General features: G+C 48.7%; 1 protein-coding gene across 6 annotated transcripts in view; it reads left to right on the forward strand.

Moving 5' to 3' along the window:
- The window catches only part of ARID3B (AT-rich interaction domain 3B), a 33,391-nt gene that overhangs the window by 4,271 nt on the left and 4,685 nt on the right, over positions 1 to 24,435 (forward strand). For 5 of the 6 annotated variants that reach the window (XM_080626678.1, XM_080626676.1, XM_080626677.1 and 2 more), the window contains exons 3-7: positions 7,664 to 7,735; positions 9,225 to 9,297; positions 20,041 to 20,224; positions 21,170 to 21,429; positions 21,987 to 22,244. In XM_080626678.1, coding sequence (XP_080482804.1) covers positions 7,664 to 7,735; positions 9,225 to 9,297; positions 20,041 to 20,224; positions 21,170 to 21,429; positions 21,987 to 22,244 — 847 coding nt within the window. Of the gene's footprint in view, positions 1 to 7,663; positions 7,736 to 9,224; positions 9,298 to 20,040; positions 20,225 to 21,169; positions 21,430 to 21,986; positions 22,245 to 23,927; position 24,435 lie in introns of those variants that run through there. The other variant, XM_080626679.1, reaches the window with a different exon arrangement.

Raw genomic sequence — 24,435 nt, forward strand, 5'->3', positions numbered from 1 at the left:
TTGAGCTAAGAAACTGTGGACAAAACCAGAGCTGGTTTTCCTTACCTCCTGCAAACCCTATGGAGTAAAGTGGGAGCTGCTTTGTGCTGGCTGGTGAACACGGGTGTTTGAAGGCTTGCTGTGAGCTCTCTGGCCAGGTTCTCCCCTTGGTTGCATGCACGAGATCGTTCATTTCATGTTGTCACAGGCAGCAATTTGAGGAGGAACTGCTAAAGCTCAGCAACCTTTAGTTTTTCTCCCATTCCATAAGGCTCCTGCCCTGCGAACCAGGACCGCTTTGATGTTTCTACACTGCTGAATGGCAGGAACTCCTCTCAGTGATGCGGTGAATGGCATTTGTACTCTTGGTCCTGTAAAGTGTGCTGGTGAAGTAGCCCTGGTGTATGGGACGCAGCGGGCATCCAGCTCCTCCTGTGTTTTCTCTGGGTGTGCTTCTCAAGAGGGGTTGGGTTGAAAGAAGTCGCTCAAGCTGTTATAGGGACGTGAGCTGGGTATGTCAGGGGATGCTCGCTAGAGAAGTTGCTTCTGTATTTACTGGCTTGGAGTAACTTCCTTTTCAAGGTCTCTGGGTGGAGAATTATAGGCAGGGCGCTGGTGTTAGGGCAATCACATTCAAAATAACCCTGAATAAGCTTAGCATCTTTGGCTGGTTTTATGTCTAGCTCAGCTGGTGCTAGCAGGATGTCTTTGTGTTTCTTCCCAGTATTTGCTTGTCTTGTGAGAGTCCTGGGAATCTTACTGAGTTGGTAGGCTTGATTCCTAGGTCATTTGCCTTGTTCTTGGTAGATGACCATTAAGCAAGCTAGATCTGGTCTTAGCTGATGTGGAATAGCAAAAAATGTAAGGATAAAAGCACTGGTTTACAGCTGGCATATTGTGTGCTAACACCGATCCAGTTACTATGGCTCATTGCAGCAGTAATCAAGTGTTTTGGTAGGAGACTGTACCTTAGTCTGATGTCAGACCAGCTTCTTCTGGAAGCCAGAGTGCACAGAGCTTCCCCAGGAAGCCAAACTAAAAGGAAAAGTGGCATTTGGAGATGGAATACTGGGTTTCCAGTACAGCCCCAGTAAAGCACAGCTTATATTCATAGTGGTACTGGTAAACCCTGTACTCTAAGGTGCTCAAAAGGCCATACTGAAGTGGCCAGCATTAGTGATGCTGGTGCAGAATATTCACCTTGGGCAGGGTAAATATTGCAGATGAACTTGTTTGTATTCACCAGTGCAGCCTGCATAGCAGGGAGTAAAAATTTAACTGCAGTGTACCAGTTCTGAGCTGGTAAGGCTTGCTGGAGGTGTAGGAATGAAATGTGGTGGGCAGACAAGAGCTGTTAGCTGGCATGACAGCTTGACATTCTTGTTTCAAAGGCTTACTTTAAAGATACTGGGGTTTTTCTTCTGCCTTTGTCTAAAATGGTTGTGCTAGGCTGAAAAAGCCAGGATGAAATGCAGAAGAGCCTGCGTTCTCCAGCTGGTTTTCTAAATGCTTCCTCATCTTGTCTGTTTTAGCTCTTCTTGAGATGGAGGCTAATAACCAGTTGGGATACACTGCTTCCAGCTAGCTCTGCTCTGGGAGTATTTGTGGTATGCGTAATGGCTCCTGCTTGTAGAGGCGGGGGGGGAAGTCACTTCTATTTCTTCTTTCAAGTGTAGGTTGTGCTTCTGAAAGTGATGCCCTTGGAGAAAAATGTATGTTGAAAGTGTATTTAACGCTGCCTGGAAGGTATGTGGCATGAAGATGGCAGAAAGGTGGAATCTACCAGCAAGATGAAGCCCCATTCTGTTCCGTCCTGGACAGCCAAGTAAATAATTGTAGAACAAGGCAGCAGACAAAAGAGCTGGCTCAGCTTATGGCACAGGGGCGGTGGGAATCTTGTCAGCACAAAACAACAAGGGAGTGAGTGCAGTTGCTTGTCAGGGAGTTGCAGGCCTGAAAGAAGAGCTGGGAGGGGGGTGCTGAGCTTGCTTGAATCCTCTGAATCCATCCCAAATCCTGGGAAAAGGGTGTTGTGGCTTTGCCTGTCTTTGAAGGAAACTGAGGCTTTAATTCTGTGGGTGAAAATGATGCTTTTAGCAGCTGGAGGGTGTGGGTCCTCAGCCCGTGGCTTCTCACATTGCTTGGGGATGGCTCTGGTTACCAGGGAGAGCCATGCAGGGAAGGCAGGACCTCTGCATTGCTCCTTTTCCACTCCAGGCTGGTGTGCAGCACTACCAGGAGCAGTTTTGCCACGCTATTTGCTACAGCACCCACATTAGTGTGCGCATTCCTGGGTGGAATGTAAAAATGAAGCCAAGGTTTTCAGGCATCAGCTGATGTTAATGCTGCCTTAAACACAGCAAGGTAAGTCCCTGTGAAGCAGCTGTCTGAGAGTGGTTTGTGGTCTGCTTTTTGGGGATGTTTCATGGTAGCTTCTCAGAAATCACCAGTTACTCCTGAAAATCCTGCCCTAAACTTCGACAAAGGTCATGGGGTTTATTAAGATAAGTCAGCTTAAAATAATTACTTTGCTTTTGCTCTAGGGTCTAGGAATGAGCAGCTGAGATTCCAGAACCTTTAAGTATGTGCCTCAAGTGGTGTGTGTATTGAGGTATTGCTCAGGAGATACTCATTAATCCGGTGGGGGTGAAGGTCCCAGGGAGAAAGAAGTTGCATTTCACACAGTGCATTTTTGCCTCAAAGTTATTTCAGGTGTCCAGGGCCCAATCCATAAGGATTTTTAATTCCTTATGTGGGTCACTCAGTATCTTTGTGATGGTGCGGGCGGAGAATTCTTCATGAAGAGCTTATGTGAGATAGTTGGTTTCTCTCTTACTGAAAGCTGGTTTTTGTGAGGACATGAACTTCTCTTGCAGTTCATGGCTTAGGTTTGCTGAAGTCTTCATCCCCATGACAGCCTGCTTCTGGCTTAGCACCTCACTTGGTGTTTGCAACTTCAGCATCAGGGACTGGAGCAACAGTCACCTTTTTGGTCTCTCATACATCAAGTATGAGAGAGGAGAACCAAGAAAACAGCTTGTTATGATGACTGAAGGCAGCAGCCTACAAACACCCTGTATTAGACATCAGAGAATTCCCCCAGCTCTTTGTCGCAGGAGGCAATTGCATAGGCTTCAGCAGGGCTATGTAATATTGCAGTGACTGTGCTAAATCTGGATGCAAAGGAGCAGAGTGAGAAGCTCATTTATATCCTGGGGAAGATAGGGCTTATTTTAGCATCTTTTTTCAGGTGCTAAGTTTAGGAATAGTTTCAGCTTCTCTTGGTGCCAATTTAGAGACGTACCAGCTGATGCTGGAGACAGGAGGTGGAAGGTGCTTGAATGTGTTGTCCTCTTACACTGTGTTTCCTCACTTCAGGGTAAATCTGAGACTCTCCTGTGGCAGTGCGAATTTCTCTTCCCACAGCCATTATAGCACTGAACAAATCTTCTTGTCACTTAGGTTTTAGTTAATTCCTCTGAGTATTTGTGAATAGGAGTCATTCACAATGAGCCCAACTTTTCCTTAAGGATAAGGAAGCAAAAAACTGCATTGGTGCTGCACTCGCTAGGCCTTAATAAATAAAGGCAATTAATCTGTTAGCTTCAATCCATTCTTTTTCTTTCCTTCCCCATCCTCCCTGCAATTCCTGCCATCACTCCAAGGTTTTCCAAAGCAGGCTTTGAAGCTTGCAGCTATTGAATTGAGCTGTTATTAGTCAGCCTGGGAAGGGTTTATTCCAGTTCCAGCAGAGCTTGTGCACGCAGTAATTATAACTTGGTTCTCCATGCTTGAGAACTTGCAGCTCAGGGCTGTAGTCCTGATCTTATCATCGGTTTGTAGTACAACAGTTTTCTTTCTAATAGCATCTGTTTCACTTCCTAAGGCTTAACTCAACCCACAAAAGGAATTTGGGGGATTCTCTGATAATCCTGAAATTGCTGCCCCTCTACCTTTTCATTGACTCAGTGCTTTCAGTTAACCCATGGGGTAGGGGAGGGGCTTTCTTTTGCATTGCAACCTTTAGCCTTGGCCCTAAGTGGATATTTCAGCAGGTTTCTAGCCTAAAAGCTCTGTCAAGACTGCAGGTCTGCAGTAAGGAGGTGCAGAATGATGCTGAGTTTCACACCAGAAGGTTTTGTTTCCCCTTTGCTTTTACGTATTAAAGCTTTAGTGAGCTCTCTCCAGTTCAGTTTCCCATCTGAATACAACTTGGTAGTCTGAGAAAACCTCGGTAGGCTTTAGCTGAGCTCCTCTCAAACAACTGCTTCAAACTGGGGGAGAAGGGAATGACCTGGAAAAGGAGCGTTTCTGGTTTCTCATCAAGGTCCCTATTTGCACACTAACCGCAGCTTGTGCAGGCAGGACTGGAGAAGGAGATGTTGAGCTGTTACTCTGTTTGCCTTAATACTGCATATTGAGCACTGGGGTTTGATTAGTTCCTTGGTCTCTGTGAGGGACAGACGTGTGAGATGGGAACATTTGAGAGGGGCTGAGGCTGCTTGTTTGTAAGGGTTTTGACCTCAAAAGAATGGGCTGGGCAAAGGAGGAAGGTGTTTGTCCTCCCCTTTTCTTGTCTGCTTGGCAACTCAGGGTTAACTCTGCCTTTTGAATGTGGGATTGGAAACCAAAATTGCTCTGGACATCTGAGCTTCCCTCTAATAAGATGTTCCAGGTGGTTAGGGAGTAATCCTAAAATAGGTCCAGATATAATTGCTTCTGAAGCCAGGTCTGCAGCCTCTCGGGCAGGGGGAGCCCTGGGGGGCTCTGATGGAGGTGTCTGGAGGGGGAAGGCAGCGGAGGTGGCCAGCCCTTCCCAACACCTCTGCCTTCTCGCTCGGGCTTTGCATTGAGGGCTTCTCCCACCTTCTTCTGCAAGAAAGCAGATAAATTCCTGCCGGTGGTAACGCAAAGGCTGTTTGTCAACCATCAGCAAATTCCCCTGGTGCAAACAGGCAGAGGGAGAAGCAAGACTCTCCCCAGAGAATGCCCTGCTTCTCTCAACAGTGTTTTTTCCTTCCTGCTACTATTGCCTGACGTATACAAAGGTCTTTTAATGACTTGTGAGGATATATTGATTTCTCAGGTTCCTGCTGTTCATACAGAGGAGGGCTTCTCAGCATAGGGTAACTTTGTTTTCCTAGGAGGAATGGAAAGGAAGCTTGATACCAAAGCTCCTGCTGAGCTCTCTTGCTGTGCAAAATGTAGTTTATTCTGCCTACGAAGCATCTCTTGCTTCAGGAGCTGCTTCAGGAGCTTTGTGGGGCTCTTTACTGATTTACCCCTTCCAGTTGTGCTCGAGTCGCTGTTCTGAACCCTGCCAGCATTTGATACCTTCGCTTGTAACCTTGGCACGGACCCAAAGGGTTTGGTGAGCAGTGGTCCCTCAAGATCAAAGCTGAGCCTGGGAAAGTGCCTGTAGTGAGTGTACTCTGCTCTCTGAATAAATAAGGCTTTATTCCCAGCTGCTGAGCTGACATTTCACACTAACCCGAGACTCTGCGAACTCTGCCACCCAGACCAAACCTGTGCTCTGTCCTCACGCCTCCAGCTTGTGCTGGTGTACACTGAGGTGCATGAGAAGCCCTCTCCTTATCTCCTCTGATAGCTTAACGTGGGGAGTGGTAACTGGCTTTAAACCTTTGCAGGAGGAAATGCTAATGCTGGCTCTCACCTCGGCTCACTCCGTGTCATGCCAGGTTATATCCATCTCTGCCACTTTTCTGGACATATGGTGAAACACTGATGGCTTCAGCAAGCTTTAAGCTCCTTTTCACTAGTGGGATGTGGGGGAGCATTACTTCTGTGCCCTCAAGCATCTTAGGGTGTATTAATGGAAGTAAGTTGTAGATATTCTGCTTGTTCTCTGTATCAAACCTTAATCTTGACATTCTTTTCCAGTTACCCCTTGTCTTCACATAGATGAAGTAAAATAACTTCTCAAGAGTTTTTAATCCCATGGAAAGTTTTGTTCCTTGACATTTTAGCAAGTTCAAACCCATTGGCAGTAAAGAATTGTCTCCTTTAAGCCCTCTTTTTCCTATCCCTTCCTCAAATGTAGCAGAATAAGCTCTCAGCATGACCAAAGTTCCCAATGAAAGCAAGTGTTTTGCTTCCTGGAGCACCCAGTTTAACACCGGGAGCAGTTTTGCCCTCTGGATTTATAAGCAAATACTCACTTGGGAAGAGAGTGGCTCAGCTCCCTCTAAATCATTGTGCTTTGGAGTGTGTAAAGTTGAGGATGGGAACTACCTGCTGCCCTCTGAAGTGACCATCTCTTGTTCTAACTGGTCACACAGGTTTGTTGATCCCAGTTAAGAGGCAGGAGGGGTTGAGGAGCAGCTGGATGTTGCCATAATTAGCAAAACCCTATGGTTTTTATCTCTGCTAGCAAAGGACACCAAGATGAATCCTCCTGTGAACAAAACCAGGCTTCAGATCCCTTCCTAGAGAGGGCTGGGAATTGATCTGCTGTAATAAACAGCTGACATAACAGAAGTGGCAATAATCCCGCATTAAATATCTTTCAGTTGATGGGACTCGCTGGATAATTGACTTTCCAGCAGGAATTACTGGCTCAAACTAAATCAGCAGGCATTAGGGCAGCTCACTGCAGAGTTGTTTAAAGGGGGAAGTGTAGCTTTGCCCAGCCTTGACGGGAGCTATTCATCTTTCTAATTCAATGGATGTGTCACAACCAGATGACTCCAAGATTTCAGGTATTGGACCACCTCTCTAATTCACAAGCTGTCTTTCCCTGTGCTGAAACCTCTTGCTATCTATCCTCAGTGCTTTTCTGTACTAGGATGCTGTGTGTTTGTCAGGACAGGGTAATCAGAGGTACTGTGTTGAGTGGATTTGGCTCTTCTCTTGCCTGGAGTGGCTCTGGAGCACTTCAAGAAGTTTATGGTTTAAAGATGCTTGAATGTATCATGATCATTCATCTGGCCTGTGCCATACTGCCAGAGGCTGCTCCTTCTGGTGGTCATTTCAGGCTGATGATTTACTAAGTGGAATAGGCCCAACTAGAGTAATCCCTTTAATGCCTGAGAAGAATGAACCTTAATCCAGCAAAGCTGAGCTTTCCATTTCTATGAGGACAATCCACATCCAGCGGTTTCCAGGAGGAAATGTCCTGGATGGGCAAGAAGCTTTCCTGGGCATTTATCTCCCTGTTCTGGTTTTGCAGGCAAGCTGGGGGAGGACAGAAGGGCATTTCCAAGTGTTGCCTGGTAGGAGGGAGGGATGCTTGACTAACACCTGCACCTTTCCTAGGGGCTCTAGGATGAGCGCTTGGTAAAAGGATGGACAGAGGGAGCACCTCTTTCGGTGCTGAACCTCATTGCAGCAGAGCACCTCCTACAGGGTTCAGCAGATTGAGGACTTTCCTCTGGAATGGCTTTTCCTGGTGCCAAGACAACTTCTTGGTGATGCAATTCCATAGGGAAAAACTTAGAGCTGGAAACTTCCCCTGCCTTCAGTAGCAACTTGGAAGGTGAAATGCCACTTCCCTGGAAAGGGAAGTGTGCTGGGACAAATGCACCGATGTCCCGACTTTCTGGTCATCTTGGTCTAAACCAGCAGCTGCTTTTGCGTGTCTGTTTGCCCCCAAAATACCTGTTTGGAACTGCCTGCAAAGCCTTTCTGTGCAAATCCTTACACCCGGTTGTTTCTCTCTCCTTAGAACGGCAGCGTGACCTGGAGCGATGAAGGTGATGGATGCAGAGGAAGAGAAATTTCCCGAGACTTTGCCAAGGTCAGTGGGATCATGGGATTTGGGGGGGGTTTCCCTTGATCTGTGCCAGAGGATCACTGTGGAGCCCTCTGTAGTGGATTTGTAACTAAACTGCTTTGTCCTGCCTACAGACCTGCTGATTTGGGGCTATTTTGTGGCTTTTGCTCCCTGCAATATGGTTGGAACGAAGACTTACTAACCTGACTCTGGGCATTTATAATATTATTCAATACTTTTTCCAGCTGAGAGAAGGGTGTTTTGTTTCTTGAACCTGGATTTGAATGTGGCAGCTGTGTGTCACATCAGCCAGAGGAATTCATTTGAAACCAAGCTGGCTCTTTCTGAAAGGGGGCAGCTAATTGCTCTGCAAATACACTGCTGTGTTCTCTTCCCTGAGCTGGGATGTGAGAAAGCACAGAGCTTTGCAGGAAATGAGCCCAAACAGCCCCTCTTCTGGACTGGATGAATACCAAGTAGCTAGCAGCACCTACAGAGAGGCTGGAATATGTGTTTCCCAGGGAATCTTTGCTTTTCCATTGTGCTGCTCCACAAGCAGCACATAATTCCCTGGAGTGATGCAGGATTCCTCCTCAGTGCAGACAAGAGAAGGAATTGAACTCTTCACGTAGAGTGTTGTCTTCTCTCTTGTCATCTGTCATGTATCTCAGTGAGGGATGGACTTGAGCCCTCTCAGCCTGTCACTTTGAGGCCTCACAGGATTCTTGCTAGGTGAGAATTAGATCTTTCTGGGGAAGAGGCAGTCGTTAGATGACACTCATGCTTTTCCCATCTGAAAAGCAGTGGCTAATGCTAACACACAGTGCCTCTCCTTTGGAATAGCTGCCTAGGGAGCTTTAAGCGCTTAGGTGGTTAAGCCTGTTGGTAAAACGATTTCTGCAGCTAATTTCCAGCCTGGTTTCTGCTTGTTTTGAAGGCTTTGGGGCTTATTTTAGAGGAGTCTTTCCTGCAGGCATTAGTAGTTACAGGAAAGCTCACTCCTTTCCTCTTCTCCTTCAAGGGATCAGTTTGTCACTTAGGTGACAATCCCTAAAGGAGGGAATCCTGAGGCTGGGAGAAGCTGCAGAGAGCTTAACCCATCCGGTGCTTCAAGGGTACAGACACTAAGCTGCCCTGAACCACTGTCACCTTCCTTTGGGTTGTCTCATCTTTCTGTCTCGCTTGCCTTAATGCTTCCTCTCCCCTTTGCTTTCAGGTGGTTTCAAACCCTGCTCTGTAGCAGTGCTGTTAACTGGGTCAGATCCTGTTCCCTTTGGAGCACTGGTCTCTGCTGTGCCTGGATGAGTTACTGAGGGGCTGAGCAAGGCAATCAGTAAGAAGGGTCCTTTAACTGGCACAGCAGCCTTGGCCACCAAAGCGCTCAACAATCCTTCCTTGTTTTGCTTTCACCTTCCAGTGCAAGCACCAGATCCCCATTGGAAGAAGCTGATATTATTACTTGATTTTCTGTCACATTGTGGCTTGTGCCTTCATCTTTATTTCCCCCCCACAGCTCTATGAACTGGATAGTGACCCTGAACGGAAAGAGTTCCTGGATGACCTCTTCATCTTCATGCAGAAGAGGGGTGAGTGAGCATTTGTTTGGACTTGATGGGGTACAGTGGGGCAAAGGGGTGCTGCTGCCTGCGACTTCTTCCCTTCTCAGCTTGAAAGAACACATCCAACCCTTGAACTTACAGATCAGGTGGAAGAGCAGTGGTAAGACTTGAGATCTTTGCCTTGGGAGATAAGGAGCATGGTAGGAAAGGACCTGCCTTGTAACTTAATTACAGAGATGCTATTTCTTTATCCTCCTACCTAATACTCGTGTTGTCCATGCACTGAAGAGACCAAGAAGCTTGGTTCCCCAAGGAACCCAGCACCATTAGGAATTCTCTGGTCTTCCCTTCATGTGGTATGATCACACATCTTCTCGTGTTCGATTTCATTGGCATTTGGAAGCTGAGTGTGAATGCCTTCACAGCCTGCATGGAGTAGCAGCATGCAATCTGGGGACTGGGAAAACAGACACCAAGCCACATTTCCTGCAGATTGGCAATGTGTCAGCTTTCTGTTCAGTTGTCTTGTGTAACTGAGTGAGGAGGTGCCCAGTTTCTCACATTCCTCCCTGTGGTGTCACCAACTTGCATCTCTCTTGGCTGCAGGAGTGGGGATGCACGTGTGAAGGAGCTCAGCTGGGATGCCACAAGTCTTTGTCCCCTAGTTATGAAAGCTCAGTCCTCTCATTGCAAACTGTTCATCATAAACATGTACATAGATGTGCTATTGTATAAAATAGACATCTCTGAACATCTGTGGTACATCCTTTGTGGTGCTCTCCTCCTGTACCCCTCCAGGCCAGACACTCTTCAACAAAGACAGAGAGCATTAAATTGTGCTATAGACCTTTTTGTTGTTCCCAAAGAGTCTGCTGAAGGGAGGTGTGAAGAGCAGATGTATAAAGGACCCTTCCCATCCTCATGGCATGATGCTTTCAGAGTGTGCTGGAGCAAACAAGCCCAGTCATGCTTACTTGGAAGTGGGGCTGCCTTAGTGTCACCAGTGTTGTTCCCTGAGAGTCTAATAAAGGATAAAGCTGCATCACCTCAGCATTATCTATTTGAAGTTGATCCAGTTGCTGCGTTGGAGCTACAGTCTTATTTCCAGTTGGCTTTTGAACCCTGCATCTTCAGATGCATCCTGCTGTGTGGATGAGTAGATCCCAAGCAGAGGGAAGGCAATCCAAAATGCAGCTATTCAAACTGCTCTTCATATCCATATCTGTTTTCCCTGGCATGACCTGGGTGAGCTTTCCCTCTCCTGCAGTTTGAGGTTGTGCTGCCCAAGGCAGGTAAAAATGAGAGCTGGGTTTTGCTGGTGGTTTTGGCTTTTGTATGCAGAGGCATAACCAGGCTTGATTAGTTTACCTGCCCATGTTAACCTGAGCTCACATGTTAATGTAAGGGCTGGGATGACTGACAGACAAGACAATCATCTGCAGCGTGTGATTGGCAGCAATAGAAACCTCCAGCTACCCAGAGAGAAATCTGCTTCATACTTCAGTGTCTCCTTCCTTTTCCCTTTCAATTATTCATAACTGACACGTTGCCTATGCAGGGCCTGAGCTGGTCACCAGCTGCTTGCTGGAGGAGTTGAGCTTTTAATCATCTGGGCATTTCCAATGCATTTGTTTGCTGGAGACTCCCTTGGTTTTGTGCTTGCTGGAAGGACTGAAACTGAAATCTTAAGGGCCCAGGACCCATGGGGGAGAGATGTGAACTGGACAGTCCTCTGCCAGAGGGGCTGGAAAGGTTCGGCCCTCACTGTCCAGGGATGGATGCAGCTCTAGCCTGGGCACTTGGCAAACTGCTCCTGCCTGCAGCATCCTCAGTGGCAGGCAGAACAAATGCAGCCTCCGTGCTGGGAAGCTGGCTGAATTGCAGAGTATGGGTAGTTATGGGCTTGCTGTATATTTGGGTCCCCCAAAAAGCAATAGGCAGAAGGACTCTGGGGAGCTAAATATCTTCAGGTTGATAGAACTGACCAGCATAGGTTGAGCTAAAGGAGGCAGCTTCTCTTCTGTCATGAATGTGAGCTGCTGTGTCCCACTGCACAGGAGCTCTTTTAACTTGGCCTGTTTCTTCAGCAGCTGTACTGCACCTGAGAGCAAAGCACTGTGTTTCTTAGCTCCTGTGTGTGAAGAGCTGCTTCATTTGCGCCTCGTTTCTGAAGGGACTGGAAAGCAGCTCTGCTAATAAACATTGCTGGTGTAAAGATGGGGCTTTTGCCGTTGTCCCGGAGGAGCCCCCCCTTGTTTGGGGCTGCTGGATTTGGGGCACAGATTGCTAACTGCTGCTGCCCCAAGAAGCCTGATGTGAAAGATGAATGCCCCATTTCACAGGAGCTACTGAGTCGTTGGAGGGATGAAAAGATTTGGTGGTTGGTGCTGCTGTTAGGAACGTACCTCGAAATGAGAAGCCATGAAACAGGCTTAATGCAGATCAAATGTGCAGGTCTCATCTGCCTCTGAGCACAGCAGGTTGTCCCTGAATGACCACAGCTGCAAGTGATAAAATGGCCCTTCAGTGGCAATAATGATGGAAGAGGGAGATGAGAGGAAAGCTGTAACTCTTCTTTTGTTGGATGTTTTATTCCTTATATGTGTTTCGGTGAATGGGTCCCGCCATGGCTGTGATTGAAGGGGCAGATGGGGCAAGGAGGGGAGAGCAGTTAGTTTGCAGGACTAGCTTTGAACCAGGCCTGTGACAGGACTGACCTGATGCTGCTTGACAGGGATGATGCTTACTTGCTGTATTACCACTTTCACCTTCCCTTTGTCCAGCTTTTCCTCAGTTTCAACCCAAAAGTTGACTTTCCTTGGACTGAGTGGGGATTAAAAGCCTTCAGCAGTGGCTTCCCTCCATCTTCATTGCTGATCTGGGGGCTTGTGACAGGTTGAGCCTTGATGGCTTGAGGCCTGGGTTCTCCAAAGCTGTATTTTTAACCCCCTGCTGCATGAGGAGCTATTCTCTGGGCAAGTTTGTGGTTCAGGGTGTTGTAAAGGCCACGGGCTGGGGCTTCTCCACTGGTGCCCTGTGGAGGGGGTTGCATTGCAGGCATGGAGGCTGTTCTGCCTGCCCCTGAGGATGCTGCAGGCAGAGCAGTTTACCCAGGCTAGAGCTGCATCCATTACAATAACGCAGGATAATTTTGTGTTTGCCTCATCTTTTGTATTACTAGAAAGAATTGTATAACAGCAATGCATGTAACCAGATGGGCAAGTTCATTTACTGAGCTCAGACTTGGTGCCAGAGATACCTTCCACCCCTTTTCAGGGTATTGAGCTGATTGTACCCCGCTAGTGCTGGTTGGGAGAGCACTGGAGTAGTGGGGACTGTTTGATTTCCTGGAAGGATCAGCAGTGTTCATGCAAGACATTCCTCTAGAAGGGTTTGATGAGGAAGAGATCCAAGTGCGTGCTGTGGTGTGTGAGGAAAGGCTGCCTTCCAGGGGAAGCTGTTTTGTTCGTTTGAAGTACTGCCTTTGTGCAGACCTCATAAAATGTCTCCAGTTGTACAGCTCTACTCGTGCTGGTCAAGGTTTCTGCCTGACCTTGGTTTTCCCAGATGGCTTGACCATTCAGGGGCTTTGTGTGTATACACATAGAAGGGGCTTTGTAAGTCAGAGCGTGTGGTTTTAATGTTTTCCTGCTGTTGGATGCTCTGTCTGCACGTTTGGATGGGGAAATACAACAAATCCAGGGTATTGACAAAAGCGTTTACTGATGGATTCCTGTATCTATGAGCCAAGCGGTGTTTATGAAATGGTTGGTCAGGGAATACACTTCATTCTTCTACTGGTTCCATTTTGTTGGGTTCTTCTTTTGATCCTCTGGGGGTCTTTTTGAGTCTGAATTAAGCAACATAGCTCCTGAAATGAGACATCAATAGACATAAATTCTCAGCATCCTTTGCTCATGCTACCTGCTTACTGCTGAGCCACAGCAAATGCTTCCCTGAATAGCAACTGAGGCTCTGCAGTGGAAGTTTCACTTCAGGCACTGCAGAGGTGTCTTCTGGATGGTCCCCATCAACCAGGCAGAGTCCTCTTCCCCAGGAGAGCCTTGGGTTTGTACACAGCTACATCTCTGCCTCCTGCACCTCCTTTAAAGAGCCTCTTCTTTGGTCAGCCGTGCCTAGCCTCAGGAAGAGCGGTGACTAGTGTCTTGTGCAGATGGTGAGCAGTGGGAATCAGTGAACTATTGTAGGGTTTTACCTTTATATTATTAGAAAGCATGGCTTTCCCTGAAGTTGCAGGGGGAACTGGCACTCTGCTTCACATTCCTCAGTATTCTTTAAGTATTTTGAGCCTTCCAGAGCAGGGAACAGAGAACTCCATGCACTGAAACACTTCTAAGGCATGTGGGACAAAACCACGTGCAAAGCAAAGTGCTTGGGATCTCCGAGCAACTTGAATCCAGCTCCTCTGGGGATGCCCGGGCCTGGCCCTGAGGTAGGGCTCTCTGCAGCATCCAGAAAGCTCTTGCAGGGAATGTTTTGCTCATCAGCCACAGGTGCCCAGTGACTAAAAGTCTCCACCAGCTACATGAGCTGGTATTCTGGGGGAGTTTACTTAGGCTGGTTTGCAAACTGCAGTAACTTAGAAGTAGTTATCAGCAGATCCTTCCCTTGAAACCCAAACTTCCTCCCCCTTCTGTTTTCAGCCATCAAAACATTCATTGCAAACTTGAGGCATGAGCTTTTTCTGTCTGATTTGAAACAAGCCTGGAAATTCCCCATATTTTTAGGGAGAATACGCAGCTTGATTCAAATAATGAATATCCCTGGGCTTTAAGCAACTGGAAACTAGTGCTAAAGTGTGAAGATTGCTTTAGCTCCAAAGAGAAATCATGTTGGAAGCTGCAGTTGTAATGGGAAAATACTGTTAGGAGTTGCCTTGGTTCTGGCTTCCAGGAGATTTGTTTTAAGTTTAGCCAGCACAAAGGAGGTTTGAGCAGCTGAAATGTGTTGTTGTGAACTGAGCTGGCACTGGACAAGGTACACACATGAGTTGGAAAGGATTGGGGGGTGTTGCTTTGCATGAACCCTTCTGTATTCATCTGATAGCTGCCTGCTCCTGGGATTGCCAGGTCTGAATCCCAGGTGCTCCTTCCTGCATATACAGAATGATGGAGTCAAAGTGGGGTTTTTCCTCACTTCCCCTGGAGATGTTAAATTGGCCCATGTTTCTCCAGCATCTCTAACTGGATGTTTGCCTCTCAAATCCTGGTCTCCAGCTCTTTATATCCAGCTCCTTGCTATGGGTGTTCTTGGAGCTATATTTGTGGTCCAAGTGTTCTTCCCGTACATCTTAACAGCCCTCAAGCAGTGAAATTAGCTCAGCACTGAGAGAGCTGACCCTGTAGATGTCCAGGTGGATGGAAGAGGTGGAACCATTTGGCATGAAGATGCTCCAGTCGTTGAGTTTGTGTGCATCCTGCCTTGCTTCTGTACTGTTCTATTTGTCCCTGTCTTTGCCTAGAGAAGAGTTTATCTGGTTCAGAGGCCATAGGTATGGAAACCCACCTCAGTTGCTGGCAGTTAAACATCTGCAGAGGAAATCCATAATAGCAAATACACTGGGCAGCCAAACAGCTGGATTATAGCTGAGCTGGAAGTCTCTGTGGGATGTCTGATTTGGGGATGGAAAAGAGCCCACTTTGGGAAGGTGAATGTGGCTGGAGCCTTGGCTAACACAAGAGGGGTGATGCCAGCTCGGCAGCCTCTGGTTCAGCAGCTGAAATCTGATCAGAGGCTGCTGTCAGCCTCGTTTATCGAGGAGGGAAGCAGCAACTGATGGCGTTTCAAGGGGTGCAGATAAGAAGTGGGCCTCCTGTCAAATAGAGCATGATTAATTACCCTCTAGCCCGGCTCCCGCTTTGATAGGAGTGTCTAATGGTCTGCAGGCTTGCGGATCAGGTGGTGACATTCCTGTTGGGAGGTGAGGATGCCTGCTGGGGAAGTGCCATGCATAGGGAGAGATTACATCAGCTGTGGCACCACAAGGAGGATAGGGAAAAGCTGGTTTCCCTTCTGGAGGCTTTGCTTTTTACTTTGCCATCCAGTCAACCCAACAGCTAACGCTGGGGTGGCTGAGCAGGCGGCTCTGCATGAAGCCAGCCAGGGTTTGTCCTTGGAGAGGAATTCAGGCACACCAGGAGCTGAGATAGTGCAGGGTTCAAGTTGATTTGCTTGCATTTGAACTGTATTTTACCTCTGTCAAGGCTGGGAGAGTGGGGAGAGCATTCCTACCAGGTAATTACATTGTCTCCTGTCAAAGAAACATGAAGATCTCTTGAAGAGTTGCTTCAAATACATTTTCAATCACTGTGGCCTTCGCTAGGCTCCTGGGGAAAAGTTACTCCTTTTGGCTGGTTGATACTGCTTGTCTTATAAACATCCTCAGAGTGAAAGGTGGGAAGAGCAGCTCTTTCCTTACCTGGACAGGTTGCGGCTTCAGAATGTGCCCTCTCTGCCTGTTTTTCACTCCAGAGTGTGCTTTATTGCAATATGAATGTGGCTCTGCAGAATAAATGTTTGGAATTCTCACCTTCCTTTGTTCCTTACTAAAAAATGGCCACTTCTGAAAGTAAACTGGATAGGGGGAAAAAAAGGGAGGTGGTTGGAAAAGTACTGCTCGGGGCTGGGTATAATTAACTGCTCTTTGTCTCTTGAGTGCAGGGCAAGTCATGGCTTAGGCTGCTTGAGGTGGGGAACTCCCTGCAGTGGGCATGGCTCAGCACGAGGGGAGCAGAGCACAGAGTGGCCCTTGCAGGGGACTTGCATTTTCATTTTCATCAATCACCTTCTCTAATTTGGCTATGAACAGTCTCACAGGAGCAGGTTTTTGTTGTTCAGCAGCAGTTTACACCTTCAGATTTAGACCTCACTCTGAAGCCTGGCTTAGATAGGATGAAGAGGAGGAAGAAAACCCAACTTGGGCAGCATGCTTGGGTGAGTGAGGAAGACCTTGGTCCAAAGCTTAGTTCCCTTTCAAGCAATGGAAAGCTGAGCCCCAGCCCTGAGCCAGTGGCTGGGGAGCAGAAGGTGTGTGATGGCTCAGCGGGTACCCCTGGTTCACTGCCAAGAGGTGTAGAAACAGTCCTTAGAGATTAGCTGGGCTTACAGCTTCCTCAGGCCCTTCTTAAATAGCTCTTGAAGGAGGGAAATCAAACAGTTGCTCCTCTCCAGCACCGGGGACATAGGGGACATTGAAGTCTATCCCTAGAAGCCTTCTATTAACACCTGCCTGAAACAAGAGGCTCTGAATGGGGTGAAGCAGCCTGGCAGAAAGGGCTGCTTATTCCCTGGAAGCATAGAGATGTTTATAGCTACAGTCAGGCTTCCTCCAGGAAAACTCCTTACTCCAGAGTCTGCTATTGTAGTTAGAGCTGTCTTCCCTTTGGAAAACCATGGGCAACGGGGTGCTTCTTCCTTCTCCTTCCAGAGTCTCCCTGCCCTACAGTTTGTCTTCCTTGGGTCTCCCATGCTCCTCAACTATGAATCATCCCTTTCCCAGTGGAAACAGACTCCTTGTGACCCCCCTTGGCTGATTCCTCATAGGAATGGCCCGTGCTTATGTAGCTGGGGTTGTACTAAAGGAAGAGACCAGGAAAACTAGGAGAGGAGGCAGTCATCTTCCTCGCCCTCTTCCTGAGTTAGGCTTTAGCACAGTAAGTACAGCATTTGAGAGCCAGCAGAATAGAGAGCCTTGGAAGTACAGTAAAATGAGTTTGCCATCAAAAGGCAACAAGTCTTATGCTGTGCCCCCGGCTGCTGACCTTTCCCTCTGGAATTCTCCCCTCTGACCTCCACATCATTAATCCTGATGCTGCCAGATGACAGTAATCCATCATGGCCCCTGACAAGCCTTGCAGCCGCCTGTGAAAGGATCCGCTCGGCTTCAGCATCCAGTCCTCCCATGATACTCGTTTTTCAGCCTTTCCTGTTGGAGCACTGGGGGTTTCCAATAAAGACTTTATCGCTTTGCCTTTCGTCAGCCAGGGATTGGGGGTGGAGAAGGGAATGGGAGCAGCTTTCCTGTGCTCCTCCGCTCTTTAGCACGCAGATCCTAGGGAACATGCCCATTTCCACCTTGCTCCGAAAAGTACAAGGTCCAAAACCCAGCCCAGGGGGATATTACTCGGTGTGGTATTATAGGAAAACACAGGAGGAAAATGATTCCATCTCCTTGCTCCAGTAGCAAAGGGATGGAAGTAGTTTGCTCCCTGTCGTAAAGTTTCTCAGCCTGCATAAAGGCATTTTATGGGCTCGGGGAGGGGAGCTCTAGGTTTCAGCTTAGTTTATAAAGCTACTAATGACATTTCAGGGCACTTGGGTCTGTGGGGCTTGTTCAAAAGCAAGCTTCAGGAAGGGAAGGTGTCAAAGGGGTAGTAACATGAGGCGGGGAGGGCAGAGCTGATTGCTGTTCCTGTTCCAGCTAGGAGCAGAAACACATTTCAGCCTTTATTTCCCACTGGTGTAGATGATGTTTGTGCCTTTCACGGGAGCATTTGGAGAGGTATCCTTGTGTACCTTTTCAGCTGCTGAGATGGGAGAATGTAGACAGGGGTACAGCTGCATTTAGGAGAAATGCAGGGTATTACAAAGTAGATTATTTCCTTCTAGTCCTGCATTAGCAGCTTTTTTGCCTGAGGAGCCTTATCCGTGACCCTTCCCTTTCACTCTCCATCTGGTCACTGTCCAAGGAGAGCTGGATGAAAGTCCCTTCTGGGCAAGTTAATGCTCTTCCCTAAATTGGATTGGGGGGAAGTGGGTGGCTTTGAGCAGCCCGGGGTTGCTGGAGGGGTCGGGGAGAGGGTCTTGATCCTGCTTCAGTGAAGCAAGGTGCTGCTTGGGACACTGTGCTGCTGGGGCGGGAATGCTGAGCCATCAAGGAAGGGGCATTTTAGGGTGGGAAACCCCCCCCAGCCCTTCCTGGAGACCTAGGAGAGAAGCATTTCCCTGCTCCTCACTCGCAGTGCCTGGGTGTGACTCTGGTTCCTGGGCTCAGCTGATGAATAGTAACTCCAGGCTGGTAACATGAGCACTCCCAGCCCCTCCGCGTGGCTGGAATGAGGCTGAGTGTGCTCCGGAGCCCTGCAATAGCACACCGAGACAAAATGGTGGCTGAGGGTTATTCCTTTTGGGAAGAACAGGGTCCTGGAATGGCACAGTTGGGAGAGCTGCGGGGAGTTTGGGAATCATAGAATCATAGGATGGTGTGGGTTGGAAAGGACCTTAAAGCTCATCCGGTTCCAACATCTCAGTTCCTGGAGGGAGCTGTCATCTCTGAAATGCGGGAAGAGGATCTGATGCACTTCATGGAATTACTGCTTTGTGGACTTTGGTTTTGGATAAGGAAAGGGTTGTTTAGACCAGGCAAGGAGAAGAGGATAAGAAAGATCTAAAATGACAGCTTGCAGACCGAGCCCCATCAGGTTGTTCTTAATGTCTTCTTACAAATGAAGAGTTAGTAACTTGGTGCAATTGAAGGCAGCCCTTTTAAAGCTGGAAAAGTTTCCTTTTCCTACCCAGCATCCCGTTAACTGGTGGGAATTGGTACCATGAGCTAATGCATAACAGGCTTCAAAAAGAAAGGAGAAGGGGGGGAAAAATTACACTTCCATGTATAATGAGGACATCTGCAGAGCCGAGCTGAGCTCCTTTTCACTCAACAGAATAAACCCCATTTATAAGGGCCATAAACTGCTCTGCTTCGGGGCATTAACCGAGTCGCTGGCTGCTGAGCGGGGGCAGAAGTCTCCCCTGTGGGTTGGGGATTCCATAATTGTCCATTACGGCACTTCCCAGGCTTTCCTGTGAAGGCTGGTGCTGAGCATTGTGGTAGGCAGGATACTGGCCTCAGATGGATGGCTCTTTGATCCAGGACAGCGTTTCCTATGCAGAAGAAAAGGTTTGCTACATCAGCAGTTTTCCCTCCTCTTCCTCTCCTTGCCTCAATCTCATTAGCTTGCCCTTTTCAAACCCTGCACCTTTAGCAGTTGAAGGTGCTGCTAAAAGGGCCCTATCAGCTTAAAAATCACATTTTCTTATCTCTCTTAACCCACAGGATGACAAAATTGAACCACAAGGATAAAGTTATTTCCCTTTCTGTCTTGTTTCTCCTCACGAGGATAGAGCAGGACCTTGTTCTGGACTCCAAAATGTACTTGGCTGCCTGGTGCTTCTCCCTGCATCCACCCATGTGTGATGCTCCCTTACCCTGCTCATGTGCTCACCTCCACCATCCCCATGATTGCTCCAGCTGTACTTGGGTTGCAGAACTCCAGGGTTATGCCATGGTGCACATCTGGATACAGGATAGCAAGTCCTGGGAAGTGAGGGAGTTGAATCCCAGCTCATGAGTAGCTGCTCAGCCCTTTCCTGAGCGTGAGCAATGCAGATTTGTATCTGAGATTGCCCTGGGAGCTCATAAAACACGATTCCTCTGCGCTGCTCCCTCACCCCCAGGACTGAATAGTCCCCACTTCCCGTCTTTCTATTTCAGAAGTTGCTCTTAGCTGCAGGTTATTATTTGCCCGATAATTGCTTTTGCCTGCAGGAAAGGATTTGTCATGGAAAGGACGTGCCATGTAGCTACACTTCTCTGCCTCATTTACTCGCCCATCAAAAGGCCTCAAGTCAGGCTACAAATAGAGTTGCCTCAATTTCCTATTAGGAAGAAGATCGATAGCTCCAACCTGCTGCTTTTCTTGGCCTCATTTTCTCTCTTGACTCCGTGCTTCCTTCCCCGCTGTTTCCCCGCAGGAACTCCCATCAATCGGATCCCCATCATGGCAAAGCAGATCCTGGATCTCTACATGCTCTATAAGCTGGTGACTGAGAAGGGAGGGCTGGTGGAAATCATCAACAAGAAGATCTGGCGAGAGATCACCAAAGGCCTTAATTTGCCCACCTCCATCACCAGCGCCGCCTTCACGCTTCGAACCCAGTGAGTCCTGAAGGTCCAACAGCATGGATGTGAACATCCAGTGGGGAGTGGGGAGGGCAGAGCAGGGACTGGGGTGGAGATGCTAATGGTTAAATTCTACCCTGTGCCTTCCCTGCCTCATCTGAGCTTAATCTCCTTGGGGCTGTGTCTCTGAAGAGAGCACTGACACAGCAAGGAGGGAAGGGAGAGGCCTCCCGAGCTGTAGGCATCAAGTATGAACTTGATCATTTCATGTCTGTTATCACTACTACCATGTGGAAACTTGGATTTAGCACCTACTTACTGTGGGGATTGCTTTCTGACCTGTAGTACTTCACACTGAGGAGGCAAAAAGAAGTAGAATAAGCAGAGGAAGAAGAATGGTGAAAGTAAAACCATTGTGAAAGCAGGAGGGCGAAGCTGTGCTTTAGCGACCTGAGCATGGAAGGTTGGGCTTTGGGAACCCACCCCAGCTCTTGTGCAAACTCTGCTTTCTCGGAAGTTACTAGAGCCTCTGTTGCCATTCCTGCAGCCTTTGGTACAAACAGGCTCTGCTCCAAATGTGTGTGCTGGAGTGCGGTGGGAGCAGTGAGGTTTGGTGCTGCCCAGTACAAATGAGAAGGGGAATTCCCCAGACTTCCCTCTTTGTGTTGAAAGTTCTGGTCCAAGACCTTAATTCTTGTCATTTCAGATGGTATCGCAGTTGTAAAGGAATTCTGGATGATTCTTTTCTGCCCTTGTGGGTGTAGTAGTTTGTAAGCAGGTGCTTTCCTACAGACATTGAGTAAATTCAGGGTTTCTTTGAGCTGTGCTCCACACCCACCCTGCTCAATCCTTATCAAACCAAGCACAGCAGCGGTCATGATATGCACACAAAGACTCCAGAGCTGTGAAAGACCTCGGTCTGAAAGCCTTCCTGAATAATTCCATGTCCTATTGAGTTCCCCTGTGCTCCCCTCTCCCCAGGTACATGAAGTACCTCTATGCCTACGAATGCGAGAAGAAATCCCTCAGTTCTCCTGCTGAGCTTCAGGCTGCAATCGATGGCAACAGGCGGGAAGGCAGGCGGCCCAGCTACAGCTCCTCTCTGTTCAGCTACTCCCCCACCACCACGGGGCCTCCTTCCCTCCTGTCTCCCCCTAAGATCCGCTTCCCCATCATCGGCGTGGCGCCGGGCAGCGGGACCAGCAACCCTCGGGTGTCTCCAGCAGCAGCCGTCAGGAAAGGTCAGTGACTTGCACAGCAAAGAGAGGGCTGAGCTAAGAGGTGCAGGCACTGAAGCGTGGTTGTTTCCTGCCTTACCCACTCGGATGACTTTGGACTTGAGGGTGGTGGGACTTGAATGGCTCAGGGTTTGCCTTAGGAAGGGCTGTGGGAGGGACTAAGGCTGAGAACACTGGGGCAGTTCAGCCTGGAGAAGAGAAGCTGCGTGGAGACCTCAGAGCAGCTTCCAGCGTCTGAAGGGGGCTACAAGGATGCTGGGGAGGGAGTCTTCATCAAAGACTGTAGTGATAGGACAAGGGGTGATGGGTCTGAACTGAAACAGGGAAGTTCAGGTTAGGTATAAGGAAGAAGTTCTTTACTGTGAGAGTGGTGAGGAGCTGGCACAGCATGCCCTGAGAAATGGTAAATGCTTCATCCCTGGCAGTGTTCAAGGCCAGGCTGGACAGGCCCATGGGAGACATGGTCTGTTCTGAGATGTCCCTGCCCATGGCAGGGGGTTGGAACTGGATGATTTTAAGGTCCTTTCCAACCCAAACCATTCTGTGATTCCCTCTCCTAGGTGACGGTGTGCCCTTGACTGTGTCTATGCCAAATCGTATTGCTGTGCCAGTGACCTTGGCTAGCCAGCAGGCAACTGTGGCAGCAAGAACAGCCACCCTGGAGCAGCTGAGGGAGAGGCTGGAGTCAGGAGAGCCTCCGGAGAAGAAGGTGTCCCGGATGAGCGAGGAGGAGCAGCGGCTTGTGCAGCAGGCTCTTCAGCGCAACCTCTTCAACATGGCACGGCAGATCCCCATGAAGATCAAAATCAATGGCAAGGGTAAGCAGCACCTCCACATGCACAAAACGCCTTTGCAGGCTGCAGCAGGGAGGGAACTGCTCCTGCTCCTGGATACCAGACACCTCTTTGCACACAGATTTGGTTATCTCTCTGGGTACCAGGCAGGGGTCACTGTCAAGGAGCTGTTAAAATGGAGCATAACTGCAAAGCTTTAGGTTTTACTTATTGATACGTAATCCAGCATCATCTGACTCCAACCTGGATGCAGAAGCTCCCTAGCTTCAGAAAGCTCTGCATCTAAGGTGATAAAACCCACTTGAGCCACACCACATGACCATTACTCTGCACTTATGACCTCCTGTGCTGGGCACAGTGAGATTGCTGCAGGACTCAAGCTGTTACGTCTCCACAGAACTTGGATGTGTGCCATGGGTTAGTGGTGGTCTGGGCAGTGCTGGGGTAATGGTTGGATTTGATGATCTTAAAGGTCTTTCCCAACCTAGCTGATTCTATGATCCTATGACTGGTTTCAGCTGATGCTAGGTCAGTTGTCCTTGCAGTGGTGTTTTGTGCTGTAAGGATGCTCCTTCCTTCATGGGAAGCACATGGATCAGCTGAAATTGCTTTGGGCCACACTTCCGACCCCCTCATGTTTAATACCTGGTGTATACGTCAGGTCCAAGGGCATGGCTTAATCTAGCCAAAGGCAGCCCTGATTCTGCAGTGGGTAGAGACATTTTGGAGGGGAAGCCATCATGTGCCAGATGCTCAGCTCTCCCCTGCCCTGCTCTGGGTCTCAAACCAGCCCTGTGCTGCAGAGGGTGATTTTCTCTCCTTTCCTGCTCAGGAACCCTTTGAATCAATCATGCAGGTACCAGCTCTCTCCGTGTGGGTAGCAGGCTATCCAGCTTTTAGGAATCCTTTGTCGGGTGTGATGAGGAGGCCACAAAGACCTGTGTATCTGCAGGGGGCCCAATGGCTTTTAGCAAGGCAGGTGATTGCTACCAACATCTGCTGCAGTCCTCCACAGCCTCCAGGCAGAGAACTCCTGGCAAGGCTGGGTTAGAAGGTCACCTACGAGCAGCATTCATGGCCTGGGAAATGCACTCCTGAAATGCTTTGGAGAAGGGGAGTCGCCCTGGAAAGGTCACGTTGTCGGGATCAATACCCTGAGATGGGGGCTTCAAAAGCTGATTAAGTGCCCTGGCTCCTTTACCTGTCCCTGGGGCTGCACTTCACTGCACAGGCAAAGCCTCCCCAACTGTCAGGCCCAGCAGCTGCTTCCTCCAAACCTTTTGATCCATTGAAATTAAAGGTCTCAGCCCCACTATTAATTGTACATTTGGATGTAGGCACAAGGCCAGGCAAGTTTGGCATGGCTTAAAGAAAGGGAAGGGTTCTTCTTCTCAAGGCCTTTGCTAGCAATGCTGGTAAATGCTGTGTAGAGACACTTTGCCAGAAGTATGTACAGCAGAGGGTCAGGGCAGGTTCCTTTCGGAAGCAGCAGCAGGTTGCTGTGGAGTTGAGTGGGATTGGGAATTCACATCAATTTGACAGTCACCTCAATTTCACATTCACATCCAAACAAAGGATGAAACCGGTGAGAGCAAGGGAATTCAAATTGGATCGAGTGATGTTCAGTCCCTCTCATCTCCCTTTGTTTTTGTTCTCTCCCCCCTGAACTTCCTACATCAAAATGCTGGGAATGGTTTGTCTCCACAGGCTGACCCCTCAGGATTCAATGAGCCTCTTCCCACCTTTCTTAGCTGCCTGTCTGACCTTCCCAATGACAACACAGAAACAACACTGCGCTTGGAGAGGTGCTTTGGAGCCTGACACAGCTTAGGAAGGACTCTCCAGGGCTGCAGAAACCCCATATTGCCACTGTAAGGGCAGGGAAGCAGAGTGTTCCCGGCTTCCAGTCCTTGACACTGTGGATAGTTCCCTCCCTCCAGTGGCCACTGGGGCTGCTGCAGCCTGAGCCCTGCGCTGGTGCTCCGCACAGCCACCATGCAGCTGATGGCATCCAGCCTTGTCTCCTGTGCTGCTGCTTTGGAGGGGGATGTTAATTTGCCTTCCAGACTTGTGAATGCCAATGGGTTTAGTTCATACTGAAACACTTACCCACCTTTGTAGACTTGTAATACATTGCGTGGGGAGAGGAGACACCGGGAGGGTTGTGTCCACCTTTGATCATCCCTGGGGGTGCAGGGAACAGGGCAGCTTCTCT

Source organism: Psittacula echo, assembly GCF_963264785.1.
Source record: "Psittacula echo genome assembly, chromosome: 10".
NCBI lineage: Eukaryota > Metazoa > Chordata > Aves > Psittaciformes > Psittacidae > Psittacula > Psittacula echo.